General features: G+C 42.8%; 1 protein-coding gene across 6 annotated transcripts in view; it reads right to left on the bottom strand.

Moving 5' to 3' along the window:
- Nucleotides 1-25,605, bottom strand: part of BCAR3 (BCAR3 adaptor protein, NSP family member) — a 218,767-nt gene that overhangs the window by 123,206 nt on the left and 69,956 nt on the right. For 2 of the 6 annotated variants that reach the window (XM_077120230.1, XM_077120231.1), the window contains one exon: nucleotides 12,683-13,010. In XM_077120230.1, the coding sequence (XP_076976345.1) occupies nucleotides 12,683-12,999 (317 nt within the window). In that variant the 5' untranslated portion in view covers nucleotides 13,000-13,010. Of the gene's footprint in view, nucleotides 1-6,784; nucleotides 8,114-12,682; nucleotides 13,011-21,215; nucleotides 21,515-21,997; nucleotides 22,125-25,605 lie in introns of those variants that run through there. The other 4 variants (XM_077120234.1, XM_077120228.1, XM_077120229.1 and 1 more) reach the window with 4 other exon arrangements.

Here is a 25,605-nt window from a genome sequence, read left to right as displayed (position 1 = left end):
CTTTCTCACTATTCCTCTAACCTACCAACCAAGTTACCTAGGAAGGAAAGTTAATCTGGTATCACTTGCTTTTGGCAAAGCCCTGATAGGTCCTAATGGTTGCTCCTTCCTTTACCAAGGGATTCAAGATGCACTGTTCTTAAAACTCTTTTAGGATATTACCTGAAATCAACGTCAAGCTCATCATTTTGTAGATTTTTTTAAATCTCCCTAGTTCTTGTTTTAAAAATGGAATTATTTATCTATCCTCATCTTTCCTGGACATCTTGGTTATCCCTAGATTCCACCAGCATTACAGCACTGATTTGATGATCTCAGGTCTCTCCATCTTCACGGGCCTTGGCACTTCCTTTGCCCCTTGTGATGCATCAGAGCCTCTTATACAATGGCCTCATCTACTCCAAGGTCAGCAATTCTCTTTTTCACATCCATCCTACCCTTTCTAATCAGGCGCCACTACCTTGACAGAAAAAAATGCAAGCCGAACAGCTCAGCAGTTTGGAGTCTCACATCCCCCCTCTCTTTGGTCTTATTGTTCTGAGCATAACTACCTAGCATTTTTCACAATCCCTATTCACTTTGCTCTCTGCGCCCTATTTCTGTTACAGCTCAGTGCCACCCTCTGATATGGCCCTTGGTGGCCTGTGTCTGAGTCCAGGACAGTACAGCAGAGGTAGACCCTTAGGGAAGGGTTATCCAGAAGGTGCCTCAATCACCCAGTCAAGGAGAAGTAGCAGCATCTACCTGGAAGGACCTTGAGGTCAGAGGCCAAGAACAGCAGAAATGTTTATCAAACTAGTTGAGCACAGCTGTATACTGTGCGACCAGTTAGGTTAGTGGCAAAGAAAGTGGAGAGAACAGGGAATGGTAGATCAGGTGCACCAAGAGGAACATCCCTTTCTCCTAAAGCTGTGACCTCCTTAAGGGGACAGAGACCCTGGCCTCTCTGCCTTTGAATCCTTAGCAATAGGGCAAAGACTGGCACACAGATTTTCAACACATTTGTGAATGAACAAATAAAAATGGCCCTGCCTCATCTTACCACCTTGGAGGGAATTTTCTAAACGATTTAGTTAGTCCAGGCAGGGGACAGTCTTTCATCCATATCCTCAGCCAGAGGAGCTACGTAGATAAACATATTATTCCTCCTCCTCATTTGGAACTGTGGCCAGAGTATTGTTTTTGTTCTAAGCTGTGCTTCCCTTTTGGAACCTCAGGTCATTGGGATCATTTTTTATCATTCCTTTCAACTTTGTCTTTCTTCTTACAGCTCAAAGGAGACTTTGGATCACAGGTCACGTTGCCCTCCCCGGCCTAAGTCCCGGTTACTTCTAGAACTCCTTTTCTTTCACTTCAATAGCCAATTCCTGCTTCTCATCTGAAAAGACCACAATGCCTGATTAATTTGTTCATGACATATATTAAAAGAATGGCAATTAATCTGCCCCCTCAGGCAGTTTCCCTAATCATGTTAAAACAGCACTACTTAAATATCCTGCAAATTACACGATGGTGAAGCTAATACAAAGTGATATGGGTTGATAAAAAGTTGACCCGGTCATGGGTTAACATGGGCTCAGCAGAATTCTAGTGACAGCATTAAGCTAAATAAAAGCTGCTGAATTCTTAACTTGGTAGTCGTCAGTCAAACTGAAAGGGCAAGAGCAAGAAAAACTGTATCAAGGCCAATATGTCTCTTGGCAGGCAGAGGGTCTGGCATCAGTGAATCATCAGGCTGTAGGCTGTCCAAGCCCAACACAGCACTTTTTTTTTTACTGTATAGTATAACATATATACAAAGCAAAGAAATGAAAAAGCAATAGTTTTCAAAGCACTCTTCAACAGGTGGTTACAGGACAGATCCCAGAGTTTGTCATGGACTACCATATGATCCTCTCATATTTTTCCTTCTAGCTGCTCCAGAATATTGGAGGCTAGAGGGCTTAAATACTTTACCATCACAATCAACCTTTTTCCTTCTTTTTTTGTGAAGAATAACATATACACAAAAAAGCTATAAATTTCAAACCACAGCATCACAATTAGCTGTTGAACATATTTCAGACTTCGAAGTGGGTTACATCAATTTTCTTTTTAAACACTAGGTAAAACATTTCCTAAAGGTGAGGTAACAACTTCAAAGATTCTTGGTTACTTGATATTTTTTAATGCTTTACATTTGATAGAACTATTAAAGATCAATTTTAAAAATAGCTTTCCAGTATTACATATCTATTTTTCAATCTACGAAATTTATTTTACCATTTGTTCCTCCTATTATTATTTATTTTTAATCCATATGTTTTACTCATCTGTTGATAAGGTAGATAAAAGGAGCATCACACACAAGGTTTTCACAATCACACAGCCACACTGTGAAAGCTATATCATTATACAATCATCTTCAAGAAACATGGCTACTGGAACACAGCTCTACATTTTCAGGTCGTTTCCTCCAGCTTCTCCATTACACCTTAACTAAACAGGTGATATCTATATAATGCGTAAGACTAACCTCCAGGATAACCTCTCGACTCTGAAATCTCTCAGCTACTGACGTTTTATTTTGTTTCATTTCTCTCTTCCCCCTCTTGGTCGAGGTTTTCTCAGTCCCTCGAGTCCCAGCTCATTCTAGCATTTCTGTCCCTCGTTGTCAGGAAGGTTCACACCCCTGGGATTCATGTTCCACATAGAGATGGGGAGGGCAGTGAGTCTGCTTGTCGCCAACATAGCACTTTTGATAAAAGCAGATGTTTTGCTTGGCTATCTCTCTCGCTTTCCTCTGTTCCCACCAATCACATCGACCCCCTCCCCCACCCACTGAGTGATCATTTTCTACCCCTTCTGAAGAAGTGTGTTTATAAAGGTTTCATCTCAGCTAATTCAAAGGTAGAATAAAGGTGCCATGGTTTTGAGGCAAAGTCCTACAGGGTTTTTTACCCAGTTACCCAGATACAGGAGCACACACCCTTGACTTGCTTTCTGGGTCAGCACCCCTCCTAGAGGGATCCACCCACCTAAACCTTAGAAAAGCAGTTGTCTTACATATTGCCCTAGGTGTTCTTTAGGATTGGCTGGAATGGTCCTGGTTGGGCTTTGCAGGTTCTACAGGTAGCAAGGTCTAACTGAAGCTTGTGTAAGAAAATATAAGATTCCACAAGGGTTCCATGCACTATAAAAAAAGATTAAAAAGAAAAAAGCAGTTGTCATCCCTCAGGCAAAAGGCTGACTACCAACTGCAGCCCTCTGTATACACCCTCTGTCTACAGAGTCCTTAGCGAACATCTGGGCCCTGCTGAGAAAGAGTGGCAGGAGCATAATCGCCGTGGTTTCAGTGCTGCTGACACAGCCCACAGGGAGGGCGGCCCTGGGGATATGTCTATTTTAATCAAACCAAAACTGTTTTAGAATTAAGTGATGAAAACATGCTTTGTGTGAGTACACGCTTAGAAGATTAGCGTTTTCCTATTTAATTTTGTCTTTCATCTCTAAAACAAACAAAAACAAAAAAACCTCCCTTCCAACACCGACCATATCTAACTCCTGCCTCACTACTCTGCTCCCCAGCAGAGAACTCTCAGCCTTCTCTGCTGACTCCCTGGAGTGGATGATGCTGGGACTTCTCAGGGCTGAGGCCTTTACTATCACTCAGATCTTTCCCGTGGTGACTGGGTGCTTTCCCACGGCTTTCATTCCATTTCTACGCGGGGTCCTAACTTCGTAACATTGGCTCAGACCTCTCTCCAGAGCTACAGATTCATAAACCAACTGCCTGGTGAACATCTCCAAATAGACACACATGCATCTCAAACTTGGCACATGCAAAACAAATGTCTAGATTCTCTGTAGTCTATCATGACCCCACACACACCAATAAAAGCAGCCAAAGTCCTGCTCCCCTCATTCTTCTCAGTAAATACCCCCAACCCACACATCCCATGATTCAAGCCATGCTTGGTTGTTGCTCTCCTACATCCCACTACTACAAAACCTCAGTAAGCTGGCAGACTCTACCTAAAAATAGATCTCTACTTTTATCTCCTCTGCCACTACCATAGTGCAGACTCCCTCCCTCCTCCCTGTACTTCTTCAATGACCTCCTGCTCCTCTTGCCCCTCACTCAGTTCTCCATAGAAAGAAAAATCAATTTTTCAAAAACTCAACCTTCATGCCATTTCCTTCATTAAAGCCCTTTAAGAACTTCCTTTTGTCCTTCAGAGAAAATCTAAACTCCTAACCGAGGTCTAGACCAGGGCTGCCCTATAGATATATACCAACGAGCCACATACGCAATTTTTAATTTTCTAGTAGCCAAATCTTAAAAAATAAAAAAGCAAAAAGGCATGGATGAAATTAATTTTAATAACATAATTTAACCTAACATTTCAATAATAGTATTTCAACACATAATCAACATAAAAGTTACAAATATTTTATATTCTTTTTTACATTAAATCTTCAAAATCTGGTGTGTTTTTCACACTTTCAGCACATTCAATTTGGACCGACCATATTTCAAGTGCTCAACAGCCCCCTGTGGCCAGTGGCCTCTGCACTGGACAGCCAAGATCCAGAAGTCCCTGCATGAATCTGGCCTCCGCTTATCTCTAATAACTGCTTCTTGAGCTGCTCCCTCCATCACCCCACTCTGGCCACACTAGGCTCCTCTCATCTGCTGGAAAACACCATTACGCCTTCAATTAGGCCTTTTCCCAGGCTGTTCCTTCCACTGCTGCTCTTTTCATGCGGGCTCATTCTTCACGTCTCGATTTCCCCACAGAAGCCTCCTCTCCACCCATCTCAGTAACCCAGAGCTCTCTGATGTGACCATCCTTACACCCCTCGCGCTCTAGTTATCTAGTCTGTCTGCGGGCCCCCTGAACTGGCAGCCCCGTAAGGCAGGATCTACATCCATTTCATTTTCCCCTGTGTACTTAGTGCCCAGCACAATGCCTGACATAAAACAAGCTCAAGGAATACCTGTTGGGAGAAAGAACAAATGCAAAGACACTGACATTAAATAAAAGGACTTAGACAATCAATCAAGGGCTCGGGGACAGGCCACTGAAGACAGGCTCTGCTTTGTGCTTTACTGCAATGCTGGGCTGTTATTATAGCAGTGTGGTTGTTACACCTGTAACAGCCAGCCAAGTCGCACTGCTGTAGGGCAGCTTAGGGCAGATCCAGATAGAGGGATTCTAGCCAGACTCTATCAACACGTGGGAAACTTTCTCCCACCTCAGCCACAGGCACTGAACGCCATCTCAGGTTACACGTGAGGATTAGAAGCTTCCCAGCTCCAGCCTTCCAGGAGGAAGGAAGGAAGGAAAGAAACGTAACTACTGAGCCCCTTCTCTACGGCAAGTTCTGGGCAAAGAGCTCACACAGGTGATTGTATTTGATCCTCACAGCCAACCTTGGAGGACTCCGTGATTCAGAAAGGTAATTTATCCGAGGTCACAAGGCTTCCCTGGTGTGGCTGCTGGATGAACACCAAGGTTGTTAGCAGTCTTCTTTGATATCCGTGGCTATGTCAACAACTCATCAAAGGCTTCAATGGCCTTTGGGTCAGAGGCCACAGCAGGGTTGGGGCAGGAGTAAAATAACCAAACTAGGTGGGAGGCATCTGATCAACCCAGATGCCCAGAACAGAGCACCAGGCTCATGGGTGAAAGTCAGAGCAGAAACACAGTACTTCACAATTAGTGACCAGTTAACCTCCACAGTACTCCTCAGAGGTGATGTTTTTACCCTCATTTTATGGTTTAGAACTTGCCCTAGTTCACACACTGGGATGGCTCCCAAATCCCATGATAAAAACACGAATAACAATTTGTAATGACACTGCACCTTCTGTTTACTATGTGCTTTTACATATATTGAGGGGTGTGAAAAAACTCTCATAGTCTCTGACTCCCAGAATACTAAAAAACCTGACCCTTCCCAAACAGTATGCAGGAGGCCTGAAAAAACATGATTTAAAGCAGGTCTGTACTCACGGGGCCTGGCCAGAGAAGATATTAAGCAGCTTCTCTCAACAAGGACTGCTTTGTGTAATTCTGTGATCATTTTCTTGGTTGTGGTTTGCAATCAGTTAAAAACAAAAAAAAAAAGAAAGAAAGAAACAAAAAATTCTTTCGTTTTCCCCAGAAGAACAGCTGAAAATGCATAGGTCCCAACCTTGAGGTTGAAATCATCCTTGTCAGTAGAGGATTTAGGGCTACCCTCAGGGCAGCTGACAGACCTACAATCATTTCCCATGCTCTGGTCTCCCTTAACCCAGGGGGACACAGCATGGCACCTGGCAGGGGCCAAGCCCAACTCTGACCCAGCTGCTCTTGGCCTTAGCACACCAGGGGCCACTGGAGGTGGACACGCATCATTCCTCAGAATTCACTAACCCATCTGTAACAGCTGTGTTCAAATACCAAGGGACACTTTCCATTTAGTCTTTAAAAAATAAAAACTCAACATGTGGACTAACACTTTCCCAAGACATTCTTGAACCCAGGCTGTTAAAAAAGCCACTGTCACTCTGCTAATTCAAGAAGTGTACCTCCTATTAACTGAAATAGATATTTTACAAATCTAAATCCAACTTTTCCTCTGTGCATGAAAAGATTCCAATCTGCAGACCGCAGACATGCCCATTTATAAATAAGCTGCACATCTTTGCATGTGGACCTTCACACTGCAGATCTTCCTGATTACTTTGAGCTGAAGGATGATTTATTTACATGTCTGGGGGAACCTCTTGCTTTGTTAAGGACAGAGCAATACTTACAGAATTTGGTGTTCTGAAGAGGAACAGCTGAAGCAATTTTTCAGATGATGGGACTGATGAAGCCCAGATTTAGGTCTTTAAATCAGTGTTTTAGAGAAAAGCCTGCATAGATCCTGTGCCTTACATGTTTGCCTCAACTTTGAAGGCCTCACACGGTGACACGGTGGGTTACTTACTGCCTGGGTAAGTGGACCAGATTTTAACTTGGGAAAATTCTGCAGACTTTCTGGCCACTGACCATTAAAACATTTGTGACTAGTCAGTCAACCAAGCTCATGCAAATGAATGAAACACCACATTGTCCCACCACATGCTCCCCACAGCACAAGGCCAGGAGGTATTAGGCACTCAGCAGCTGTTCCCAGGAATGCGAGCCTCCAAGTACCCATAGGCAGGAAAAAGGATTCAGAAAGGGTTCCACGCACTCATTCCGCAGCTATACCAGCACCACAGATATCTCAACAGCAGGAACCAATAGCCTTTCAGCCCAAGAAAGGTCCCAGATTCCAATAAAGATTTATCTCTGAAGACAAATAACTGACAGGGCATCAGCTGAACAACGCTAACGTCAAAGGAAGTCCAATCCGCAGACCTCAGAGAAGCCTGGCTCTGCCAGCAGAACAAAGGCTGCTTCTGTGACATCAAGCAGCAGGTTTAAGAGCTCCCTGGCTTTGGCCACCTTTCAAAACCACAAGTACATCCAAGGCCAGTCAAGACAACAAAAAACCAAGAGATACAGTCTACGAACGAGCAGACCAACTCTCCCTTCAGGCCTGCTTTCTGCTTGGCTCTTGGTGGCCAGGGTTCCCATCTCCCCAAGGTGGGGTATCCAAGATGCTGGATTCAGACTTGAGATTAGCCCCTTTTGTGCAAGAAGACACCTGAGAGGATGCCAACACTGCAAAGAGGCTGTGGAGCACAGTGTCTGTTACAGTATTTTCTGGGTTCTCATCCGAACTCAGTCACCTTCTGGGGTGTGATCTTAGGTGCGTCAACATCCCTGAACCTACTCTCTCAACTGTAAATGATGATAAGAATACCATGGTGAAACCTGCTGTCTCACTCACTGGGTTACAATGTCCATAAAAGACAATTTATGGGGGGAGTTAATGTTCAACAGGTACAGAGTTTCTATTTAGGGTGATGGAAAAGTCTTGGTAATAGGTAGCGGTAATGGTAGCACAATATTGTGAATGTAATTAACACTCATGAACTGAATTGTACACTTGGAAGTGGTCAAAATGGGAAATATTATACTGCATACATGTTATCAAAATAAAAATTTTATAATATATATACACATATATATAAAAAGATTAGAAGATAAGATTTTTATAAAAACAATATACAAACATATTCTTTAAAATATTTCAAAACCATGAGATTTTGTAGGTTTGTCCCGAGTGATGTCCTGATAAATCCCAGAAGGATTTGAACAGCGAATAAAAAAGCACTTAGGGGAATGGTGAGAAAGGGGGAAAATTTAATTTCCCCAAGTGGAGAATTCTTGATATTCTCACAAGTAGTGGGGACCTCCAAAGCAACAGCCTAAGCCCCCAATCTTAGGGTTTGTTCATACGAAACTTAACCCTGCAAAGGATAGGCTAAGCCTACTTAAAATCAGGCCTGAGAGTCACCCCCAAGAGAACCTCTTTTGTTGCTCAGATGTGGCCTGCCTCTCTCTCTCAGCCAACACAATAAGCAAACTCACTGCCCTCCCCCTCTCTACGTGGGACATGACTTCCAGGGTTGTGGACCTTCCTGGTAACGTGGGACAGAAATCCTAGAATGAGCTGGGACTCAGCATCAAGGGATCGAGAAAAACTTCTCGACTGAAATGGGGATGAGAGAAATGAGACAAAATAAAGTGTCAGTGGCTAAGATTTCAAATAGAATCAAGAGGTTATCCTGGAGGTTATTCTTTACACATTATATAAATATCCCTTTTTAAATCTAAGGTGTATTAGAGAGGCTAGAGGGAAGTGCCAGAAACTGTAGCGGTGTTGTAGTAGCCATGTTTCTTGAAGACGATTGTATAAATGATATAGCTTTTGCAATGTGACTGTGTGATTATGAAAACCTTGTGTCTGATGTTCCTTTTATCTACGGTATGGATAGATGAGTAAAACATATGGACTAAAAATAAATAAATAATAGGGGAACAAAGGTTAAAATAATAATAATAATAGATGGATACATGGGGGAAAACGTACCTATTGCAAACTATGGACTATGATTAACAGTAATATTTTAATATTCTTTCATTAACAGTTAACAAATGTGCCACACCAACACTATGGGCCAATGGGTGGGTGGGCAGGAGGGATAAGGGGTATGGTAGAATTTGGGTTTTATTTTTTATTTCCTTTCTGGCATAATGAAAATGTTCCAAAATTGATCATGCATGCACAACTACGTGATGATACTGTGAGCCAGTGATTGTATACTTCAGATGGTTTGTACGGTGTGTGAGAATATCTCAATAAAAGTGCATTAAAAAAAAAAAGAAGGGGAAGAAATAGGACTTTATGATCTTTTGACACAACTATATGGGCTTCCTCAGTTGGCATGGTTTTTGAAGGATATACATTTGTTACTGCTTGTATTTATACAAGCATCTTTAACAATATAACATCTTAAGAAAAAAAGATGTGAATTTGGATTTATATAGTTCTGAATCATAAACCTAAAGCAGCAGTGCTTGTTAAGCCTTCCAGAGATTTCAAACTTAGGACTTGTGCCACCCTTGATAAGATCTTTTACAGAGGCCTGACCACTGCCCAAGGCAGTTTTCAAATTGAAAAGCTTTGAACTCCTGGCAGATTGACAGCTTGGACCTTGGGTGTTTATCAAGAACTTTCCCAAGATAGGAAGGGTGACTCCATTATCTGCCCCCTCCCAAGTTTCCCTTTGTAAACTGGCACCCAGTCATGACCTCAACTTCAGAGAATGAATTTGTGAACTGTCCATCTTTGTGAACTGTCCATCTCTAGAACATAGTAGCTATCTAGCACAATACAGAGTTTAAATTAATAAAGAAAATGTAGCTCATAATAAGCCAGTTGGATCTGATTCCACATCCCGTGGCCTGGCATCTGTGCTCATTTCTGATTGGTCAAAAGTTATTTTTCTTTGCTGCCTCATATCCTTCATAAGGGCTGTGCTGGTTTTTGTTGGGTGGGACCTTTTGATCAAGTTGTTTCCATGGAGATGCGACCCCACCCATTCAAGGTGGATCTTAATCTGCTTGCTGGAGTCCTTCGAGAGAGCCAGAGAGTTTAGAGAAGCTAAAAAAGAAAATGACCTGGGGAGGAGCAAAAAGGACCCACAGGAGCTGAAACAGCCATTCTGAAACCAGAAGCCAGAAGTGAAGAACAAGTAGATGTCATGATGTTTCTTCCCAATGACAGAGGAACCCCAGAAAAGAGAGAAAGAGGAACCACAGAAAAGAGAAAGGCCAGCTGCCTTTCCTCCTAGAAGGTATCCTCTTGATGCCTTAGTTTGGACATTTGCATGGACTTTGAACTGTAAATCTGTAACCTAATAAATCCCTTTTGTAAAAGCCAATCCATTTCTGGTATATAACTTCCAGCAGCTTTTGGCAAACCGAAACAGGGGGAACAATGATTTCCTGCCTTCTGTATCCTGGCCCTTTAAGTGCCAATGGTATGGCAATAACAGGATCCCACCCAAGTGTGTACCTCTATATTTACCTGTCTTAGACATGGGCAGCCCACTTGTTCTTTGAGCTTAGAGGTTACCCCCTAGATTTTACAGAGAAGTTCCAGGCCTTCAAACCCCTAGGACACTGCAGGGAACCTTTCAGTCCAGTGTCAGGAACATTTCAAAGTTCTTTCACGCTTTCTACTAATAAATATTTGGGCCTCTCAAGATGTAGTGGAGAGGCTGGAGGGAACTGCCTGAAAATGTAGAGCTGTATTCCAGTAGCTATGTTTCTTGATGATGACTGAATAATGATAGAGCTTTCACAATATGACTGCGTGATTGTGAAAACCTTGTTTCTGGTGCTCCTTTCATCTACCTTGTCAAAAGACGAGTAGAACAAATGGAATAAAAATAAATAATAGGGGGAACAAATGTTAAAATAAATTTAGTTTGAAATGCTAGTGATAAATGAAAATGAGGGGTAAGGGGTACGGTATGTATAATAGTTTTTTTTCTCTGTTATCGTTTTATTTCTTTTTCTGTTGTCTTTTTATTTCTTTTTTGGAATCGATGCAAATGTTCTAAGAAATGATGATTATGCAACTATGTGATGATATTGAGAATTACTGATTATATATATAGAATGGAATGATGTGCTAAGGTTTTTGTTTGTTCTTAATTTTTTTAATTAATAAGTTAATTAATAAAAAATACATTTGGGCCTCCACTTAATTTTCTTCTTATACTACTGCAATTATACAACTAAAACAAATTCTGAACTCTTGCCTGCCTAGCACTCTACAAAAATCTGTATTATATTCTCCTCTCACCTTACAAGACAGCCATAGGCCATTCCAGCTTCATTTTAGTTTCTCAAACAAGTCAAACTTTTTCCAACTTGGGTCCTCTGCACTTGCTTTCTCTAAGCCTAGAACAGCTTTCCGCTGGTGCTTCTAATGGCTATCTTCTCTCATTATGGAGATCTTAGCTTAAACACCATCTCCTCAAAGACCTGACCATCCTATCAAAAAAGACACCACCCCCAATAAATCTGTAGCGTATCACTCTATTTCCTCTGTAATAATTACTATAATCTGCAATTGTCTTATTTTTTACTTGTATTCATTATCTGGGTCACTCACTAGAATATCAGCTCTAAGAGGAGACTGCTTCAGATGCTCCATTGATATCCTATTAGTTCATATAGTCCTACCAACCTGTAAAAGGGCAAGAGCAGAATACTGAGATGATTTGGTTGTAAGAATATTTTCATTGTCAGACCAACCCTCCCATTAGGATACTTAGAGGGATGGGGCAGAATTTTCCTGGTCCAGATCTGGTGCTTTTAAAATGAATGTACTCTAATTAATGTAGATATGCAATATAAAGAACTAAACAAATAAATGAACTAGGATCAAGGCGGTATTCTTTGCTACAGGGTTGGATAAAAAGAGGCACAACCAGGAGATACAACAGCAGAAAACACCCAATTCTTTGTCTGATAGCATCACAGGTTGCTGATCTTCCCCAACAGAAAAAGGAGTGTAGAGTTCCCTAACTAGTTCCAACAAGCAGAAACTAATCACAGCCAGGCCAATTACAAACCCAGAAGAAGTATTTACAACCATAAGGCTTATTTACCCAGATCCTTGGCACATAGGTGGGAGAAATCAATTCCTGTCCTAGAGTATTCTGAGGCTGACCTGATGATAAATACTGATATGATAATGATAATTAAATCCAAGTAGATTCAAGTTCTAATTTCTAGACATTCTGACATCTCTATAGAATTGGATGGATGTAGCTCAGAATCTCATAAAAGGAACTATATACATACTCATGCTTCCTTTTAAGGGACTTATTAATATAAGAAATTGGATTTAAAAATACCCTCAAATATTTGACATTAAGAAATTAATTTTTTAGGTGTTATAATGTACTGCAGTTATATTTTACTTTTTATGGTTATATTTTTTAAAAATAAGAGACCATATCTGTCAAAGACACATGCCAAAGGATTTACAGATAAAATAAAATCAGGTCTGAGATTTGCTTCAAAAAATACCAGAGGGAAGGTAGGTGGCCATGAATCAACAAACTGTTGAAGATGGATGATAAGTTCAGAGGGGTTAATCAGACCATTCACTCTTCTTTGTGTATGTTTGACATTTTACGTAATAAAAAGGCTTTTAAAAGACAAATCATTTTCACTTGTGAAATTAAAGAAGTTACCTGAAGGTGAAGGTTTCGCCTTTCCAGTCTTGCAGTGGGCTCTCCTGGATGACATCCCGTGTCAGAGGCGAGTTCTGCCGTGGGGATTTGGAGTGAGGGAGGGTGCCCATGTGACTGAAGTTATCACAGGACCTTATGGGAGGAGGGCCTTTTTTCTTCCGTGGAAGGGTGCCATGTATAGATACGTTTTGATAGGCATCTGTACGATGTTCAACGAGAGGTGACTTGCTGCTCAGAAGGTCCATGGACGAGGCCAGGGGGAACTGGTGATTCACCGGCATGTTTCTGGGAAGACTTGCGAATTTTCCTGCAGCCATGTTTTTCAACTCTAATGGGGGAAAAAAGTGAAGGTGCATATATATCTAGGATAATCACAAGACCAGACGTCCTCCTCACAAAAGAAAACATTCATAAATGATAACCAACACTTAACGGTATCGCTAGTGGAATTTAGTAAGAATGGGAACTCTTCCATATTTCTAAGATAACTTGATTTCCCTCTTTTTATGACCCTATAGAGGAATTCTCCTAGGTTGGCAGCAGACTTTCCAACAGAAAAGGGTGAACAAAGTTCAGAGTTAGTAGAGAAGCACATGAGCCACTTTATTATTTCAGACAACTGAAGTTGACAGGAAAGCACAAACCAGTGAAAAAATATTTAACAAGAAGATTTCAAGATTTCAATGATAAATAGACTAGAAGGACACGTTATAAATATGTTAGACAATTAGTTCACATATTTCCACCACCCTACAAATGATAAGAGCAGGCGAAGATTACTGGAATTCTTTAGTTGCTAGAACAACTTCGATGCCAGACCAGCCCTGCAGTAGTGCTACTCAGAGGGATGGGACAGAATTTTTCTGATGAAGGCCTGGTGCTTCTAAATAAATCAATGTACTCTAATTAATGCAGATGGCTGGGGTCAGGGGTCAGGAGGTGGGCCACCCCTCTATACATCAGTGGGCTCAGCTGTAGAGGAAAGCCACTGGGGGTGGATTTCCAAATACATTGTCCCCTAGAGGGCTCAAAAATCTGCCTGCTACCAGCAGGGTTAAGCAATGTCCACGGGCATTTGTACAATCATGGAAGAGGAATTAGAAAAGCGAAAACAAAGAGGAGGAAGGGAAGAGAAGCATGGAAAGAAAAAGGAAAATGGCACATGAGGTCATGTGCAAAAGAAGCCCCAACAGCTGTTTCCAACAAAGCCACTAGCAGAAGTGTTCACCTTGAGCTGAGTCAAGCCTCCCCCTGCTCCCCAAAACAAGCTATGCTTTTTACCTAAGCCAAATTAATATGACTTTTTTTTAAGACAACATACAGAGGAAAAAAAACACGAGCCTGAATTATTATTAGAGCTAGGCTCTGGAGAAATAAGGATCTAGAATCTATATCATACCAACCTTGGTGTCAAACAACACAGCAGCAGGGCTGAGCCCCACACACTAACCTATCCCAAGGCTGGTGAGAACATGCATTTGCTCTAAGAACATTTCTCAAGCACTGCAGCCCCCATTGCTCACAGACGACCCTTTTCCTTGCATTAATCAGGGAAGATCTTTAATGAAGGGCTGGGACTGGGTGGACCAAGACTCTTCACTCAAGGCATATAATCCTAACCCTGTCTTCAGCTCTGTGCCAAACCTGGTAATTCTGGGGAGTGTCTGCTCCATGTCTAACTGGGAGCACACAGAAGGCCTGGCTCATAGCGGGTGCAGAGCAATAGGTCTGTGGCTCTAAGACCCCATGCAGGCCCCTCCTGGTCCTGGCCAGTACCAGGCACGCTGTCAGCACTTGCTCAACATTAACCATCACTACTGAAAAAGAAACCCAATGCCTTAGCCCTCCGTGCCTGACCACCAGTGACATGAGCCTACAGATTCCCCACCCTGGATGGACACACACACACACACACACACACACACACAACTCGACTGTTTATGCTAGCAGTACCCATGTTCTTCAGACAAGCCTGGATCATTTCAGAGAACCTTGTGGGGAGGCCTGGAGCAACCCCCTGAACCTCTTTGTATGCAAAAGGTCACATTATTGATCAAATCTATTTCCAGGCTAGTATGACGGGCAAAAGTTCCCCTGGCTCCAGTGTCTTCAACAGTCCACAGTCATCTAGGATGCCCTTCAGCAAGTTACCCACAACTCAGTCTATTCTCTGATAACCAGGGATGTTAATACCTGCTCTTCCTATCTCCAATTCACCAAACGTTTAAGTGCCTACTACATATAAGGTACTCAGAGATTCAAAGATGCCTAAGCCCCAACCCCCAACTATTAATCTTAAGAGAAGAATGAATACATTAACTCAAACTGAGAGACCCTTAACATGCTGGAAGGAAGAACAAAGAATTGTGACAGAAAAACTCCAGGGGGGTCCTTAGAGAGGGCAAGACTAGAGACTAAGCATTTTGAAAGGTTGAAAATTGTAGGGGACATCTTCCAAGAGGATGATATAACGGCAGATGCATGAAGGCACAGGAGTGCCCCATGGGCCCAGCAACCTTGAGTCATGTGATATATCTGAAGTGGAGAGGTCTCCTGGAAGAAGCACAGTTAAAGACTAGACTACAAAGAATCTTGAATGTCCTGACAAGTGTCTGTTAGTGCTAGGGACGAACTGGGAGGCAGGGACAAAATCAGTCCTCACCCAGCAAGATAACGGAGGCAACTCTACTGGGTGTAGGTGGGAAGGAAGAGGTGGGGAGGTAGGGAGGCTGCGCAAACTGAGGGCAACGACCCAGCAATGGCCGAGGGAAGGGAAAGGAGGGACAAAATGGAGACAGGGGAGTTCGAGGCCTCTAACTGGAAGGCAAGAGGCCCTAGCCAAGGGAAGATGATGCTATGGTGTAACATGCTAAATAGTTTAAGAAGGGGACAAGAAGCTCTCCACCAGAGCTCCTGAACTACCAGTGGGATGGACGGTCTAGGAGGATGTCAGATATTGGTTTGTGCACTGAAGAACAAGGACAGGATATAGATTTTTAAGAATTGTCAACATTAAGGGAATATTTAAACCAGAAAGCAAATCCATTAACTTGTTATTATCAGGATCAAATAACAGATGTGAAAGTACCTTTTAAACTGTCAGGAACCATAGGACATAACATGAATTATATCCCAGCTCTCTTTCACCAGTGGCTGCTTCAGGCTGATAAGGACCAAACAAAAGAAAGAGTTCTGCAAACTTAAAGCAGCAGTTCTCAACCTGGCGGCACATTATTGATCAAATCTATTTCCCAGAATCTTCTGGGAAGCTTTTTAAATCCTGTCACCCAGCTTGCAACCCTATCCAAAGAAATCAGAATCTCTGTGGGTAGGACCCAGACATCAGTCATTTTAAAGCTCCCCCAAACTGTCCAATGTGGAACCAGGGTTGAGAACCACTGCGTTAGAGTCTTTCTGGTACAGAGCAACTTAAATTCAATTCATTTGAGTAACAAAGTCGAATAGTGATGAGGAGGAAAGATTCAATCAACAAAAGCAATCATTCATTCTTCTTTCAAAACACATTTATGTAGGGCCTTACTATGTGGCTGGCACTATGATAGGTATTAGAGCCAGTGGCAAACAAGACAGTGGTCTCTGCCCTCATGAAGTTAATATTCTATTGAGGAAGTAGACAATAAGTTGGTGGTTCCTAGCACTATGAGAACACATGGAGTGGGGACTGGGGTCTAGGTTAATCTACAGCAGGAAAAGGCTGCCTTAAGGAAGGGATGCTGACCCAAAGGATGTGCTATGAAGTTTAATAATTGGAGGGAGGAGATCAACCAAGTTGAAGCTTCTAGACAGTTCTCAGCTGCAGACAAACTGGAATTGAGTCTCCTGCCTCCACAAGCTGCCCCTTCTTCCCTATTAAAATAGAACCTGATACTTTATCTAGCAATTTGGAAAGACAGGCTTAAGCCTGGGCCCTACATCAAGCTTGACTCAGTCCAATGTGGGATAGTATGCCGGTTTGAAACTGTTGTATACTCCAGAAAAGCCATGTTTTTTAACCCTGATTCAGTATTGCTGGGTGGGATAATTTTTTTTTTTTTTTTTTTTACATGGGCAGGCACCAGGAATCGAACCCGGGTCTGTAGCATGGCAGGCAAGAACTCTGCCTGCTGAGCCACCGTGGCCTGCCCTGGGTGGGTTCTTTTGATTAAGTTTTTTTCATGGAGATTTGACCCACCAATCATGGGTGAGATCTTTTGATTAGGTGGTTACCATGGAGATGTGTCCCTACCCATTCAAGGTGGGGTCGCTTACTGGAGCTCTTTAAAAGGGAACTATTTTGGAAGAAGCTTCAGAGCCCACACAGACAGAGACCTTTGGAGTTAAAGAAAGATAACGTCCCCAGGGAAGCCTTATGAAATGAGAGAAAGCTAGCAGATGTCAGAGATGTTTAGAACCAGTAGATGCCAATCACATGCCTTCCCAGCTGAAAGAGTGTTCTGGACAGCATCAACTTTCCTGAGTGAAGGTAACCTCTTGTTGATGCCTTAATTTGGACATTTTCACAGTCTTAGAACTGTAAACTTGCAATTTAATAATTTTTTTTCCTCTTCTCCACCATTTATTTATTCTTAAATAATTTATTCTTATCAGTATGGATTGCTATTGCCTTAATATAAACTAATGCTTTTTATGTCCCAAATGTATAATTAAAGTTGACTCTTCAAAAACAAATGTATCCTGAGGATTCCTATACTTCCAACATGCAGTGAGAAAAGCACAAACAAAACCCCAGTCTCTCTAGGTCACTTTCTTGCTTCCTTTGACTCACAGGCTTCAACAATACTTGTGAATTAATCAACAACAAGCAACACAGGCAAACGATTAAGACCATCAGTGTTGTCTGAGAGTAAGGGATGTCTGACTCCAATCCTAGAGTCTTACAAAATAACTACTCATACTTCTCCTTTTGGAATTCCTTACAGCACACTAAAAATCTTTCGTATTAAGAATACGTCTTTTAACACCTTAGCAGACATTACGATGCAGTAAAAAGGGGGTGAGGGAGAGTAGTGTGTCTCTCTAAAGCAGGAAGCCTAAATTGAAGGCCCTCGGGCATGTGGCTTGCTCCAGCCAGGCAGCCATACGGACCAATCTCAGAGCGGAGGTGGCTCCATCGTTCTTAATTGTCCATATCCAAGAAAAAGATGGGGGTTTGAGTATAAAAACTGAGGAAGCGCTGGCTGAAAAGGTTGTGGCTTGCTCTGTTGCGCTTGGAGCCAGTCCCAGTGAATGCAATAGAACCTTTTACAGATATGCTGTGTACTGAAAGGTTCTTTAGTGGTTAGGAGGGTGGAATGGAAAGGACAAACTTCTAGTAGATCTCAAGGGAAATTCTAGTTACCTGTTGGGAGTCTTCAGCCACAGTCACAGCATTTACTTCCCTAAATCCTTAGGCTGCCCACAGGAAACTTCATTTCTAGGTCAAGTTTTCATCCTAGTCAGATGTCCAGACATGGAACCAGAAATGGTTTCTCTCCTTGAAGCTTTTTATGGCGCCAAAGTCTCTGGAGTGCTCCTCTGCTGGGGCTTCTGAGCCTTAGGCATTCACCCTACCATAGTTGCCAAATTATTACCAAAGGCCATGGATGCTTTTGCTCAATGCACTCTAATGACAAATTCCTGGGACACATTGTGGTTGCAATGCCCAGGCAGAGACCCCAGTGAGGGTTGCCAGGTAGAACAGGGTGGTAGACCCCTTGCTGAAGGACGGTCAGACCGGCCTCCAAAAAATTCCCTTTTTAAAAGCTGTTCCATTTCTGGTATATTGCATTCTGACAGCTTTAGCAAACCAAAACAGATAGGTTGGCCCAGGCCAGAGATATAACATCAAAAAACAAAAAAACAAAACAAAACAAAAAAAGTGGGACAGGGGATGAAGGAAGAGGTGTGACTCCAGGGAGAAAAAATTCATTTGCAACATTTTGGACCACTCTATTTCCTGTTCTACCTTTCTTTTCTTTTCTTTTTTCCCCAGACTCCAAGAATATGAGCGAAATCCAAGGGATGCAAATACATTGTGTGTAGCTGGAATCTAGGTTCACAGTAAATATTTTCTATTTTGGCAGTGAGGGCACTTACCTCATTTGACCACTAAGCAGAACCTAAAAGTATTATATCTAGATGAGATCTCAAAGAACCAAGTCCTTTCTCTTTTTTCAGATAAAGAAATAAATGTTCATTCAGTCAATATACGGTCTCTGAAGGTTTGCAATGTACCAGGGCCAAGGTCATAATAAACAAGGTCCTGCCCTCATAGAGCTTATACTTTTATAGGGGAGTCCAACCAACACAAAAAACATGCAAACCAGTTACTATCTGAGTCATAGGTGCCCTAAAGAACATAAAGCAGGATGAAATTATCAAACATACTGGTTTGGAGTAGAGGGCTATTTTAGATTGGGGTTGTCTGGGAAGGCCTCTCTGAACAGGTAACCCTTGACATGAGACCAGCCAAGAACAGATCTGAAGTGCATTCTAGGCAGGAGATCCAGCGAATGCAAGATGGGAATAAGCTGTTGGAATGGCACAAGAGAGACTAAATCCAGGTATCCTGTCCCTTACTCCCCTTGTTTTCCTCCACATGAAGATATTTGTGCCTAGATATCCCTAATTATCATGTACCTATGAGATGATTTTTTTATTTTATTTATTTATTTTTTTACTTGGGCAGGCACCAGGAAACGAACCCGGGTCCTCTGGCATGGCAGGCAACATTCTTGCCTGCTGAGCCACCGTGGCCCTGATTTTTTTATTTTTTAAATCAAACACTCTACGACTCAGATCCTAGATTTTGGAGTCAGACAATTACCAGGTCAAATCCCTACCCTGACACTTACTACCTGTAGGCCCTAGATAAGATATTCAACCTCTCAGACAGTTTTCTCATTTGTAGAAATGGGTTAACAATATCTATGTCATGGAGTTGTGAAAATAAGATGTGATCGTTTACGTAGGGCCCCTGGCATACAGCAAGCACTCAGTAAACAGTAGGTCTTTAAGCAGGGTAGGGACTATGTCTGTCTCCCTCATCACAGTACACATTTCTATTAAGGCGGCAGTTCACAAAAGAAGCAAGGAGGGAAACATTTTAACCTAGGACAATAATCATAAAACACTCCAAGCCAAGCAGGACATGGACACTGACCGAGACACATGTGCATAGGCTCACCAAGGGAGCCCCTGCACTGTCTTTAAAAGAAATGCCCAGGTGAGAGACTTTGCCATCTGACTTCACGTCTCTATACTGTGCAGGGACACAGAAACAGTGCCCTGCCTCCATCCTGCCAGATCTTGAAATATATGCAAAGGTCAAAGATTCTACATCTTGATGGGGAAATATGAGACCCATTTGAACCTTCAAAGAGCTGACATCTCATCAGGGACAAGAGAGAGCCTGATAAACTTCCAATACATGTGCTGCCTCTCTGGCCCTGCTGAGCAGCTGGGCTATAAAATGCACGTGAACAGCCCAGCTCCCTTGCTTTATAAGGATGCCTCCAACTGAATCACACGCAAGTGGACATAGTAACAAGCAGCCTACTTGTTTGGATTTTTCTCTTCGAAATGAGATTATTTTCAAGGAAAACTCATGGATGGTTATCTGATGTAGACTTTAGAACGCTCATATTTTAAACTCCATAAATATGCCTCGCTGCTCTAGAGCAGAGAATTTACTATTTGGATCTGTAGCTTTATATCTTCTCTGTAGAATCAGACCAGGAGAGGAAACCCAACAACTGCACATTTAAAGCTTGCTTAGAATAAAGTTATGCTTGAGTTTAGGAATTAAGAGTATTCCTTTATTTTCTGAAGTAATCTTATGAAGTCTAGCCAAATGATTAAAGTATGAATAATTCCTCCATGGATTGTATTTCCAAAAACAAAGCAGAGGATCTACACAAGTTTCTTAAAATTAGCATCCATTCAACAACCAGTACTTTCTTTATGAACAGGAGAATGAGATTTTCCTTAGTCATCCTGGAAACGCCAGGCTTTTCAGCAGGAGTTTAATACAGAGTTAGTTTCAGCACGGTGAAGGAGCCTTGGCATGGCAAGCTGCTTACGTTACTAAACTCGTCACGCCCCCTTGCACCCCCACATACAATCACTTTGCCTGTAGCTTCCCCGTTATTAATGGCGCAGCGCCTTTCTCTCCGAACCCGCATTTTCCTGAGCCCGGCCCCTAGCACGGCGGCCTCCCCGACCCTCCAGGACCTCGCCACAATTCCTGGCATCACGAAGGGGGTGTAACGGCTCTCAGAGTGCCCATCCCTCAGCCTAGTACTTTCCTTGAAGAGATCTGGGTAGCCTTGGGAGATAAGACTCAAGGTTTAAAAGACTCCCTGAAGGCCCGTCTCTGCTTTCCGTTTCAGCTGATGGGTTTAGGCGGAAGCCAACACAAGGTTAGTTACCGCGGCCTTTCTTTCCCTGTGGCACCTCGCTTCAAGCAAGTTCACGCCAAACCAGAGCGAGTTCTTCACCCCCCACGCCCGCCTCGTTCCCAACCACAACACACCGCCCGAGGAGAACGCCGCCTCGCCAGCTGCTCCAGAGCGCACGCAACCTCCTCCCCGACGACTGTCTACACCTGATCAAACTGTTTAAAGAGGCAGCCAGCGTAAATTAGTAAGGAAAGATGGGCTGAAGTCGGAAACTCCTTCCTGTCGCGCCCACCGTCCCTCCCTTCCTCTCTCCTCCCCAACGCCGAGGGAGCGACACAAACCAACTATTCATTCTTTCTCAACAAAGGGAGAGAGGGAGGGGGTGTTGTTAACAGTTACAGGGCAGGCCCCTTGGCTTTCTTTGCAAACTTTCCCAGAGATTAGTTGAGAAGCTCGCCTCCTCCAAGCCCCGGGCTTCCGGCGAAGCTCTTTTGGCCGCGGCGCCCCCTAGCCCGGGCCCCGCCGGGCTCTGGGCAGAGAAGGACAGGAGCGGCCGGGGCCCGCAGCGGGTGTGGAGGGCAGCGCTAGAGAAGCCGCCGCTCGAGAGCAAACGAGCAGGGATGCTCGGCGCTAATCGCTGAGCGCCTCCCGCGGCGGGGCACTCCCCGGGAGTCCGAGCCTGTTCCGAGGCTCCGAGGGTTCACACCTCATCTCCACTTCAGCCACCCCCGCCCCAAATGCCAACTCTGCTGAAGGAGGGGGTGGGGGGAGCACCGGCCCCTCCCCACAGCCCAACTTTGTCCAACAAACTTTTCAGCTCGCCTCCACTGGGAGTGAGGGGAGGCCGAGACTCCTTGGGAGGAGCAACACTCCGGGGGGAAGCGGGGTACACAAGCTGAGAGTGGCGGAAACTCACCTCCCGAAGCGGCGCTAGGCGCCCGGGCTCTACGCCTGGGAACCCGAGGCGCTGCGTGGCCGAGCCCGCGTCCCCTGTGCCGCGGCTGCCGGAGGGCAGGGGCCGCTCATGGTCCGCCGCGCGTGCCCGCCGAGAAGCCCGCCGGCGGCTCGCCCGTGCGCCTGGCGGCTGCAGCTGCGGCTCCCACTCCGGCCTGAGCAGCTGCAGCAGCGGCTCTGAGCGGGTGATGCGCACGCCGGCCCTCCACTGGTGATTTGAGGCTTGGCGGCCCCACCCCGAGGAGCCGATTCGCGCGGCTTTTTAGAACCCCCCGCGACATTTACATTCAGTGACCTTGCCGTGCCCTCTTCTGCCCGGACTTTAGAGTTTGACTGTCCTACCTCCCCAAGAAGCTGGTCCTCAACTGTATATCGAACCACTTGCTCACTGTGCCCCTCTTGAGAAACAAGTCCGCCTCATCCATCCCTCCCCCTTCCCTACATTAATTACCCAGCTGCTGTACCTTGCTCGTCGGCAGACACCTGACTGGCTTTCAGTTCAAAGGGCTTTGGTGGAACAAAGACCCAGGTAACCACAAATGACCAAGAAAAATCAATCACACCCACCCAGGCATATTTAAAGCAAACTTCGGTATTAGATCGTTTGGGGTGGGGGGTGAAAAATTGGAGCAAACTGGAGGACTAACACTATCAGATATCAAGACGGGTTCTACAGCTACAAAAAATAGTCATTGGCAGCAAGGATAGACAAACTAACTAATGGAATAGAGAGTCCAGAAACAGCTACAATCACTGGTGACTTGATTTATATCGAAGGTGCTCAGGAGTGCAGTGGGGAAAGATGGTTTGTCTTTCTCAGTAAATGATGCTGGATCAACCGAATATCCATATGGAGGAGAAAAAAATATATGTTTACTCCTATCTAACATCATGCCAAAAATTCAAGTTCAAATTTAGATCTAAATGTGAAAGGTAAACAATAAAACTATTCAAAAAAAAATGTTGGAGAATACCATGATCTTTGGGTATGGTAAAGACTTATTAAACTCAAATAGTACTAACTATTTTAAAATCTTGAACATTGAACAGCATTAAAATTGAGAACTCTTGTTCTTAAAAAATAAAAAAAAATAAAAAAGAACACCCTTAGTGAAAAAAGGAAACCATGAATGAGAAGATACTTACAATACATATATCAGGAAAAGGCCCTGTACCCAGAATATATAAAGAAAACATATAAATCAGCAATTTAAAAAACAGAAAATCCAGTTGAAAATAGGCAAAATATTTCAACAGGCACTTCTCAAAAAAGTCAATAAACATTTGAAAATATTCTCAATGTTTTTATCACAGAAATGCAACTTAAAATCACAATGTGACTGGTTCAGTAGCAGAATGCTCACCTTCCGTGCTGGAGATCCAGGTTTGATTCTCGGACAATGCATCCCCCCTCTACCCACCCCCCCACCTCACCCCCCAGCTCCCAGAAATCACAATGTGATCTAATTTTATGCCCACCATAATGGCTAAAATTCAAAGGGCTGGCAATACTGCTAGTTAAGGTGAACTTTGTGTAACTACTTTAGGAACCCGTTTGGCCTTAACTACTGAAGCTAAATCAGCATGTATCCTTTGACCCAGCAATATTTGTAGGTGCAATGCATGTTCTTAAATGTTCATAGTATCTCTCTTTATAATAGTCAAAAGAAAACAACTCAAATGTCCACCATCCATAGAGCAGATAAACTGTGCTGTATCCATACAATGGAAGACTATGCAGTAATAAGAATGAATGAACGACATTCTAGACTCAACAAAATGGATGAATTTCATGAATGTGATGTTGAGTGAAAGAAGCTGGGCACAAATGAGTACATACTATATGACTACATTTATGTAAACTTCAAAAACTGTCAAAACGTGGAGTTAAAGATGAAAACAGTGGTTATCTTGAGGGGTGAATTATAACCAAGAGGAAGTACAGACAGGGCTTCTGCATGCTGGTAATATCCTGTTTCTTGATTTAGGTGCTGATTACATGGATGTGTTATTTCATAAAAATTGATTGATTTGTGCACTGTCCTGCATGTATGTTTTAGTCTAATAAAAATGCCAGGTTAGGCATATTTTATATCATTTTCATTCTCCTCTCCCCAGCCACACTCGCCCTTCTTTAAGCATCCCAGGCTGAGCATCAGTGCCCTAGGAGACAGTAGCAGGGTGAGACTTTTGGCAAGGTCCTACACCAAACCACTTCAGCCACGGAGACACTGATACACTGACATCAAGTACGAGGAAGAACTGGTGGAGATGCTATTGGTAGGTCTGTAAGATTTTAAGTGCAGCACCCTTGAGAATGAGCTTCTATGCATTTGTTTTTGTGAGTTCGTCTCTATCCTCCCTATCAAATTAGAGGCACACATCTTTTCTTTGTGTTTGATTTTTCCCCAAGTGTTTAGTGTAGTGAATATCAGACCACCTAAATTAAACTGCAGGATTTGAAATGCATGCATGGATTTTCCTCTGCTCTGAAGTGTCACTGAGAACAGTGATAAATTTTCCTTTTTTTTTCCCCAAAATTCCTTGAGCACCTACTATCTGTAGAGTCTCTACTGTGTGGAGCATCATTGGGATGTTGCAATAAAGCCAGACCAGAAGACAACTCAATTCTGACTCCACCCCTTATACCCAGAGTGACCTTTGGAAAGTCACTCATCCTCCCGGTCCCTCAATTTTCTTATAGGGTTACTGTGAGGAGTCAAGGAAAAATGTATGTGAAAGTGTTTAGCATGCAGAATTAGTTTTCTAGAGCTGTCATAACAAAGGACCACAGATATTGTGGCTTAAAACAGCAGAAATTTATTTTCTCATAGGAAACTAGAACTCTGAAATCAAGGTGTTGGAGGAGCCATAACAGGTACTTAATATGTTAATGGATGAGTAATGGCAGTATTTTAAATATAATTTTTGATTAGCTAATATTCACAGGAGTCACAAATTATATATACATGTGTGTATATATATGTATTATGTATATACATTTATATGCCGCATGTGTATATATAGATAGTAAACCTACCAGAGTTTCTTTCCATGTGAGTATATATATTCTATCCCCCACCCCTAAACCAAAAGTAAACTACCATATCCATTATTTTACACTTTGCTTTTTTTTAATGTTTTTTTATTGTGAAAATTAACATATATACAAAAAAAGCAATAAATTTGCAAGTACATTTTAACAAGTAGATATAGAACAGATTTTAAAGTTTGGTATGGGGTACAGTTCCACGATTTTTTGTTTTTTTCTTCTAGCTACTCCAAGACACTGGAGACCAACAGAAATATCAATATAATGACAAACAGAAATATCAATGCAATGATTCAGCAGTCATAGCCATTTGTAAATCCTATCTTCTCTATTATACTCCTTCTCTTTAAATAACATATATATAAAAGCAATAAATTTCAAAGCACATCATGACAATTAGTTCTAGAACAGATTTCAGTGTTTGGTATGTGTTACAATTCCACAGTTTTAGGTTTTCATTTCTAGCTGCTCTAAAGTACTGGAGGCTAAAAGAAATATCAGTATAATGATTCAGCACT

This window comes from Tamandua tetradactyla, chromosome 11 (assembly GCF_023851605.1).
Source record: "Tamandua tetradactyla isolate mTamTet1 chromosome 11, mTamTet1.pri, whole genome shotgun sequence".
NCBI classification, from domain to species: Eukaryota; Metazoa; Chordata; class Mammalia; order Pilosa; family Myrmecophagidae; genus Tamandua; species Tamandua tetradactyla.
Note: the sequence above shows the minus strand (reverse complement) of the source record. Positions and strands in the feature narration are given on the sequence as shown.